Source organism: Glandiceps talaboti, chromosome 10, assembly GCF_964340395.1.
Source record: "Glandiceps talaboti chromosome 10, keGlaTala1.1, whole genome shotgun sequence".
Classification (NCBI taxonomy): domain Eukaryota; kingdom Metazoa; phylum Hemichordata; class Enteropneusta; family Spengelidae; genus Glandiceps; species Glandiceps talaboti.
In genome coordinates this window covers 21,460,371-21,470,310 of record NC_135558.1, presented here as the reverse complement: position 1 = coordinate 21,470,310, position 9,940 = coordinate 21,460,371, and the positions used below count along the sequence as shown (strand labels likewise).

Genomic DNA, 9,940 nt, shown 5'->3' with positions numbered 1-9,940 from the left:
GCGTAATTGCTCTGTTTTTTCAATTCAACAATATCGTCTGTTATTAACTATGCTAACACCGCCTTCTATGATCTGCTATCAAACCATCTCCAAGAAGACTTCAATCGCCATAGAAAGATCTGTAAAAAGTTACTTGATGACAGTCATGATGAACCTGTTCAGAACTCTGTGGTGTACAAAGATAAAGTTATTAAGATGGCGGATAAAATAATGAAAGATCCTAATCATCCACTTCATACAGAGTATGAATATCTTCCAAGTGGTCGTCGTCTTAGGGTTCCACGTTCTCGCACAAATAGATTTAAGCACAGTTTTGTACCAAGGTCAATCCATCTATTGAATCAGTAGCAGCCTCACGTGTGTTTATGTATATGTATGTAGGTAAAGTAAGTTGAATTAGTCTCTGTGTGTGTTTTTCTCTTTCCCCCTGCCAATTTACATCGAATTTCATGTAAATTTAGCATGACAATAAAGTAGATAATAATAATAATAATAATAATAATCAAGTGGTTAGTGGTTTTATATGATGACTCACACATACACACTATAGAACACATTTCGAACAGAAAGTTGGTAAAGTATTGCACTTCCTAATTTGCATAACAATGACCCAATCAATTTGAGCAAACAAATTTCAACTCACTCCAATGGCTTGGTAGTTTTGTAGAAGATTTTGGGGGGATTTTTTCAAAAAATTGTATTTTACACCTAATTTTAAAGCGTTTTTAAAACATTTTAATTTTAGACCTAATTTGCAATTTCATGGCCCAGGCAATTTGTTGTTAACAAACTTATCAAGTGACACCAACACAAGAGATTTCAAATCAATTGGCCTAGCGGTTTTGGAGAAGATTTTAAAGCATTTTGATCAAATTCTATTTCTAGACCTAATTTGCATATAAATAATCCAGTCAATTTTGCAGGAACAAAAATTCAGGGTGAAAATGGGAGGGGCTTGAAAATTTCGATGGTCTGAAACGGAGAGCCGGGAAAAGTTTGCTCATGCGATTTGAACCAAATAAACCTCAGGAGCCATCGTTTACCCAGTATATTTGGCCTGCAAACTTTCTTACGGCCTAATTGCAATAAGAGGTGTGCGATTGCCATGAGAATATCTGCTTTAATGTGTCTTTTATAAGTTAAAATGGAGACAATATAGGCTTACAATAATGAACTGAGATGAAAATCGACGTATTGACGACAATATTAAAGTAGCTGAGTTAAGAATCGATTACTCCCCTGAATTCGTTTGTGGACACCTCAGGTATATCAGCCAAGGATAGTCATCTATGGGTATATCAGCCAAGGATAGTCATCTATGGGTATACCAGCCAAGGCAAGTCATCTATGGGTATACCAGCCAAGGATAGTCATCTATGGGTATATCAGCCAAGGATAGTCATCTATGGGTATATCAGCCAAGGATAGTCATCTATGGGTATATCAGCCAAGGATAGTCATCTATGGGTATATCAGCCAAGGATAGTCATCTATGGGTATATCAGCCAAGGATAGTCATCTATGGGTATATCAGCCAAGGATAGTCATCTATGGGTATACCAGCCAAGGCAAGTCATCTATGGGTATACCAGCCAAGGATAGTCATCTATGGGTATACCAGCCAAGGATAGTCATCTATGGGTATATCACCCAAGGATAGTCATCTATGGGTATATCAGCAAAGGATAGTCATCTATGGGTATACCAACCAAGGATAGTCATCTATGGGTATATCAGCCAAGGATAGTCATCTATGGGTATATCAGCCAAGGATAGTCATCTATGGGTATATCAGCCAAGGATAGTCATCTATGGGTATATCAGCCAAGGATAGTCATCTATGGGTATACCAGCCAAGGCAAGTCATCTATGGGTATACCAGGCAAGGATAGTCATCTATGGGTATATCACCCAAGGATAGTCATCTATGGGTATATCAGCAAAGATAGTTATCTATGGGTATACCAACCAAGGATAGTCATCTATGGGTATATCAGCCAAGGATAGTCATCTATGGGTATTGTTACCGCCAAATTACTGAACTTGAAAACAGGATGTGACTAGTTACAATGTATTTGATCTTGACATAGGAAATGGGGATTGACGCACTTCAAGACGTCATATCCTTGGGCTAGTTGTTGACATTGACATACTTAGAGGGTATTACTCACTGCCTTGTGTTTATCTTGGTTACATAACACATCCTTAGTGAAGTGTATATATGGGCCTGCTAATGTAATGTCTGGCATCAGTTAGGGTACAGTCTAAGGACACATGCTATTCTGATCAAGCTATTTCACTGCCAGAGAAAGAGCGTTAGTTCTTGTTAGAAGTCCTTGACTAGAGTGTTGGTTACCGGGAAAGTCTACAATTACGGTAAGAGTTTTAGTTTGGTACTCATATTGTAAGTTCAGGACTCTAAATTATTTAAGTCTCCACACTGTGACACCAGTAGACATGTCAACAAAACTAATGTTTATTAAAGTCTGTATTTAGTAGAACCTTAGAACTATTATGAAGAGAACAAACTTTCTCAGTACTCGATTGGACATTCCAGTGCCAGGGGGTGTCTCACCCAGTATAAGTCATTACATGTATTACTATGTAGAAACTACCTTGATTACCTTATGTAGTACGTAGTAGATATTTATGATTGTATTTTCTTTGTATTACAGTCAATCGTTCGAACAGATCGAACATACGTTCGACTAGATTCAGCATACGTTTGGTTATAGATTCAAGATTTGTTTGACTTTAGACTTGGGTCTATTGCTACGTTTGTTGTTACATTACATCGTGCAGAGAATAAAGTGACATTGACCGTGAAACAGACCAGTGAATTCTATGTATGTGTGTAGTGAGAACGCATTGTCGAGGACTCCACCCCAGTAGCTTACACAGAGTACAGACTTATTCAAATCGATAGCTGTTAGCTGAGTTAAGAATCGATTACTCCCCTGAATTCGTTTGTGGACACCTCAGGTATATCAGCCAAGGATAGTCATCTATGGGTATATCAGCCAAGGATAGTCATCTATGGGTATACCAGCCAAGGCAAGTCATCTATGGGTATACCAGCCAAGGATAGTCATCTATGGGTATACCAACCAAGGATAGTCATCTATGGGTATACCAACCAAGGATAGTCATCTATGGGTATACCAACCAAGGATAGTCATCTATGGGTATATCAGCCAAGGATAGTTATCTATGGGTATATCAGCCAAGGATAGTCATCTATGGGTATACCAGCCAAGGCAAGTCATCTATGGGTATACCAGCCAAGGATAGTCATCTATGGGTATATCACCCAAGGATAGTCATCTATGGGTATATCAGCCAAGGATAGTCATCTATGGGTATACCAACCAAGGATAGTCATCTATGGGTATATCAGCCAAGGATAGTCATCTATGGGTATATCAGCCAAGGATAGTCATCTATGGGTATATCAGCCAAGGATAGTCATCTATGGGTATATCAGCCAAGGATAGTCATCTATGGGTATACCAACCAAGGATAGTCATCTATGTGTATATCAGCCAAGGATAGTCATCTATGGGTATATCAGCCAAGGATAGTCATCTATGGGTATATCAGCCAAGGATAGTCATCTATGGGTATATCAGCCAAGGATAGTCATCTATGGGTATATCAGCCAAGGATAGTCATCTATGGGTATATCAGCCAAGGATAGTCATCTATGGGTATATCAGCCAAGGATAGTCATCTATGGGTATACCAGCCAAGGCAAGTCATCTATGGGTATACCAGCCAAGGATAGTCATCTATGGGTATATCACCCAAGGATAGTCATCTATGGGTATATCAGCAAAGGATAGTCATCTATGGGTATATCACCCAAGGATAGTCATCTATGGGTATATCAGCCAAGGATAGTTATCTATGGGTATATCAGCCAAGGATAGTCATCTATGGGTATATCAACCAAGGATAGTCATCTATGGGTATATCAGCCAAGGATAGTCATCTATGGGTATATCAGCCAAGGATAGTCATCTATGGGTATATCAGCCAAGGATAGTCATCTATGGGTATATCAGCCAAGGATAGTCATCTATGGGTATATCAACCAAGGATAGTCATCTATGGGTATATCAGCCAAAGATAGTCATCTATGGGTATATCAGCCAAGGATAGTCATCTATGGGTATACCAACCAAAGATAGTCATCTATGGGTATACCAACCAAGGATAGTCATCTATGGGTATATCACCCAAGGATAGTCATCTATGGGTATATCGGCCAAGGCAAGTCATCTATGGGTATATCAACCAAGGATAGTCATCTATGGGTTTACCAACCAAGGATAGTCATCTATGGGTATATCAGCCAAGGATAGTCATCTATGGGTATATCAGCCAAGGATAGTCATCTATGGGTATATCAGCCAAGGATAGTCATCTATGGGTATACCAACCAAGGATAGTCATCTATGGGTATATCAGCCAAGGATAGTCATCTATGGGTATATCAGCCAAGGATAGTCATCTATGGGTATATCAGCCAAGGATAGTCATCTATGGGTATATCAGCCAAGGATAGTCATCTATGGGTATACCAACCAAGGATAGTCATCTATGGGTATATCAGCCAAGGATAGTCATCTATGGGTATATCAGCCAAGGATAGTCATCTATGGGTATATCAGCCAAGGATAGTCATCTATGAATACCAACCAAGGATAGTCATCTATGGGTATACCAACCAAGGATAGTCATCTATGGGTATACCAACCAAGGATAGTCATCTATGGGTATATCAGCCAAGGATAGTCATCTATGGGTATATCAGCCAAGGATAGTCATCTATGGGTATATCAGCCAAGTGAATAGATAAAATTGATGTAACACATCAAACGATTTAAAATACACATGATGCTAAAGATACAAATGCAGAGACAAATAACATGAAACTAAAACAAATGGTAAAATACCCTAGGACTGGTTTAAAATGCGAATCGCAGATGGATAAAAGCTCTTTCTAAAACATTCTGATTTCGTTTTTATACTCCTGTACCGCTTATCCCAGGGTAACAGTTCTAAAACTGTATGTGCCGAATGACTGGAATCCTTCATGATGGATGTAGCTTTGTGAATGGATCTGGCATAATAGATTGATTGATTGTAAGGATGGTGATTCTGTCCCGATGATTCTCTGTGCTGTCCGGACAACTCTCTCAAGTGCAACAACTCATCGTTGGTGATGTGTTTAAACCAGACTCTCTATTGACTAAAATACTACCACGACTCATTCCAAATTTCTTTAAATGTGTTCAGTATTTGTTTGCCAAGACAGTCGATGTGAAAGCTGAATACCCAGGAATTTGAAAATACTGACATTTTCAACTTAAGCTCTACCATTAATATCCAAATAACATGTCGTCTTACCCATAATGAAATAGCTTTAATACAAGATTCATTTCAACACAAAAGTCCTCAACAAAAATATTAAAAATGTAACTAATCCTAAAGATGAATGATTTTTCGTGCATAATCCATCTGAAATATCTGTAGTGAGATATAAAATATGAAAACAACATCCTTTAATAGACTAAAATCTATGGACACCATAAATACTATCTAGAAGCAACAGCAGCAGAAGCATTGTCAAAAAATCCTTTAACAGTATGTAAAGCCTCAAAATGCGATATGATCACCCTCTCTCTAAAAACGTATGTATCAGTGAGTTGCCAGTAGAGCTTTGAGACCTTGAGATATACACCACTTTCGTCCACTTTCGTTTTTACATACTTCTGTATCATTGTCGACATTAGTCCTGGTTACAAACTTTTGTAAATAAGTATCGGAAATGAAATATACACTGAGCTTGAGTAAAATTTAGGAACCTGACTGCAATTTACATAACCAATAAGGTTACGTCAAATTAGTTAATCTCAAGTCTAAACAATCTCTCCTAACCAATCCTATATTTGTCCTAATTGACCAATCAAATGAAGGTCAATATCAAATTGGAGCCAATATGTATGGAATGTAGGAAAACCTTCATTTCTGTGTGATCTGTAGTTTTTTGTTGGATGTCAATAAAGTAGGAGTAGCTATCTTTATAGTACTTGGTTGTACAGGCGTCAAGCTGACCTTAAATATGCCTTTGTTACAAAATTTATGACAGACTATACAATTTGCTATCTGATGTCTGCAGTAGTTTATAGCAAAAAAACTTATGTGAGTGTTTCGATAAAAGTGAAAAAATTGAGGTGACCCTGTAATTAGACTATGACCTTGACCTTGGATCAAAATGACCTTGTGATAAGTGAGTTGCCCGTCCCCTTAAACCTATATATAGACACTTCCTTCATATCTGTATCACCTTGGGACCCTGTGATATTCAGTACCTTCATATTTCGGTGAACTTGCTACCAGTTGTCTTGGTAACAGAAGTTTGTAATAAAAGTAGCTCAGCCTTTGCTGAATTTTTCCCGAAAGACTACATAATTTGCTATTTTCTGAGTGATTTTCATCTGTAAAGATCATGTGTCATGTTAGGTATAGAAAAGACTCCGATGGTATTTTAATTATTACAAAAAATTAAGATGACCTTGAATTTTTTGACAATGACCTTGACCTTAGATCAAAAGAATCATGCAATCAGTGAATTGCTTGTCCCCAAAGCCTATATACAAACACTTACATCATGTCAATAGCACTTTCAGTAATTGGGGATATTGACAGCAGCTGCCATGGTAACAGCTTTTTGCTACAAAACAACTTCATATATACTTTTTTCATGTTTTAAGGAAAGATAGTATGTTTGGCTATTTTCTGATCGACTTACAGCTTTACCAGTCATATCTGACGGAAGTATACAGAAAAGTTTCAATGAATGTTTCGATCAAAATCCAACAAATTAAGTTGACCTTGAATTTTGACTATGACCCTGAGCTTGAATCGAAAAGGTCATGTGATAATTGAGTTCCCTGCCCCTAAAATATATATAAACATACTTCAATTGTAATTATACCATTTCTGGGGCACGGTATATGGCATTTTTAATGTTTTAGCATCCTTCAAAATAATGTAAATGTTACCATGGAAACCGTCTCCTGTGAGTTTGCGCAAGAGAATCCAGAGGGGCAACATCAGTTTTCTGAAGGCCTAGATGTTACTCTAACTAAACGTACGGCCCAAATTTGTACTTCAAGCTGGGCATTTTTTTCAAATTTTAGCCTTGACTATATGGTTTATTTATATTGTACATAGCTATGCAATGCAGCAAAGTGAATGGCTATGTAGTGCAGCAAAGTTAATAGTTTTATAATACAGCCTACTGGCTGAATTGCTACAATATTACAATAAATTGCAGAACATTTTAAAATGGGGAAAAGAATTGATACATAAAATTGTTAATAAAACTTACAATCGGCGACAACATCAAAAAGTGTACTATAAAATGACTAGTGTAACACACACCAGACAATGTAAAATGTTTTACAATTTAAAAACAATTGAAACCAATGTAGTAGGACAGCTGTTGGCATCGTAAGTGGCACTATTTAACAGAAATTCAAGATGAATAAACTGTAGCTGTTGATGAAACTGGGTATTTGAATCTAGGCCACAAAGGTCATGGGTCGAAGTGCATTTCAAACAAACACAGTGTTGATTTCAACTGAAACATATCAGTTCATTTGTTGTCTACATTTGTCGTTACGTTTGATAGATTAACTCTATCCATGGCCTTAAGAAACATTGCACGTTTGAAGGTAAGAATAGTGACTTATTGCATTGTGATCTCATAGCAATTGACGGTTGTTGTTTAACATCAGTCGGTGTATTGGTGAATCTACTGAACTGTACTGAAAACAATCGTCTATGCTATGTGTGACAATTGGGCTAGGATCGAGTCGGACTTTGTAATACCGGCGCCCATTAATTACATGCTCTGTTGAAATGAAGTTGAGGACGATCGATCCAATTATTATTAGTAGTAATTCGTCCCAGACCTCTCTCTTCAATGCTGCGCATATATAAGCTTACTTTTTAAAATGAAAGTGGAAGAGTTTTGCAGGAAATTAAATGACAACAGAAGACCTGTATTTAACAGCAAGCATAATGACACAATGACACGATAATGGCTGATGAAAATAAGGTCCATTGAACATCAAAGGGTCAACCAGATAGAGGGATAATAAAGGGACTAGCTATGGACCACTTTTAAATCCGTGTGAAAGAAATACTTGTTTAATATCAAAATCATGTATGTCTAGGTCACAGGTATAACTGTTGCTTTTAAACAAAACCATTGCCTTTAAGAACTGTCTGTCTGCCTGTCTGTCTGTCTGTCTGTCTGTCTGTCTGTCTGTCTGTCTGTCTGTCTGTCTGTCTGTCTGTCTGTCTGTCTGTCTATTATGAGAAACGAATGGCAGTATTTACTCTATGGAAAAGATGAATTACATTCTTTCCATTCGTTTTCATAATATAGTATTTGCTGTCATTCAGCTCATATTATAGAGTAGAGGCCTTTTTAATAAAAAAGGTTATAGTAAATGTTGTCATTCCAGCTTTCATTTGTTTTGGTATCCTCCCAAAATATTACCGATCGTGTGAGTATATTTTTGAAGGGTATTATCATTTGTAGCGATGGTGATGTGAGTGGTTTACAGCATTTAAGTAGGTGGGGTGGGAGACGGCAAATTGCCATAGTAAGATTGCAGACCATAATACTTACTATGTGTTTAAAATTAAGTATCGTCAACACCATGACGTAACTATAGTTATGAGCATTGATATATATCGATAGATATTGTGTTCACTAATTAAAATTTCGGTCGCTACAGGCCAGGTGTAGGCCAGATCAGGTCAGGTCAGGCTAGGTCAGGTATCGACTGAAGATTTGTTTTGTATTCACATTCACATTCGGATCCAAAGAGATCGGTCATCTGTTTTATATGTGGATATATATATATATATATATATATATATATATATATATATATATATATATATATATATATATATATATATATATATATATATATATATATATATATATATACATTTCCCTATATCAGACCCACTTTATACAATCGCACTAACGTTGAAGTGAGCTACAGTTGCATGGTCAACATGGGTAAAATTCTAACTATGCACAACAAACCAATCTTCCCCAAAGTGAGCCAAATACAAAACAGTAACTGTAACTGAAGGATACCAAACGAATGTCCCCTTGCAGGAAAATGCCTCATAAAAAAAAAGCATTGTATACAAAGCAACAGTTACCACTAACATAGATCACAAACTATACATAGGTGTTAGTGACAGAATTCAAAAGCCGATTGAGTGTTCATTTAAACTCGAGCACAAGAAAAAAGATACTGCGCTCAGTAAATACATTTGGCACCTCAAAGACAACAAAACTAATTACGATATGAAATGGTCAATTCTCAAACATGCTAACTCATACTCCAATTTTACCAAATGATGTCAAATATGCCTCTGGGAAAAATATATTATTATAACTGCCGATAAATCGACCACCTTGAACAGTAGAACTGAACTTATCAGCAAACGCTAGGCATGCTAATAAGTTCTTACTTAAAAAAAATGTGTAACCCTAGTACTACTAATTTACATGTGATTGGTGTACACCTAGCGGTTAATGACCTACCTGACTGCACACACCCTTGCACTGTACAAACACAGTCAGTGAGTCCACCTGCTCACCCATACACCTGGTTATCCTCAATCGCAAGAGTCTGGGTAACGGAGATTACGTATATGTATCAATATATATTAAATCATGTACAATGCATGCGTGTTCAAACAATTGTCCCAAATTCTCTGAACGTCCCATATCACGGTTCATGGGGTTGTAAAGTACGTATATGAATCGCTCCTTAATCCCTCTCCTCAATCCAAAATTGTTACATTGTCATGGTTGAGAATGACCTTGATGCTT

At 37.1% G+C, this 9,940-nt stretch overlaps 1 protein-coding gene across 2 annotated transcripts in view; it reads left to right on the top strand.

Moving 5' to 3' along the window:
* The first annotated feature begins 7,638 nt into the window (after nt 1–7,638).
* The window catches only part of LOC144440823 (medium-chain specific acyl-CoA dehydrogenase, mitochondrial-like), a 12,884-nt gene continuing 10,582 nt past the window's right edge, over nt 7,639–9,940 (top strand). For both annotated transcript variants that reach the window (XM_078130235.1, XM_078130234.1), the window contains exon 1: nt 7,639–7,745. In XM_078130235.1, the coding sequence (XP_077986361.1) occupies nt 7,716–7,745 (30 nt within the window). In that variant the 5' untranslated portion in view covers nt 7,639–7,715. The remainder of the gene's footprint in view (nt 7,746–9,940) is intronic.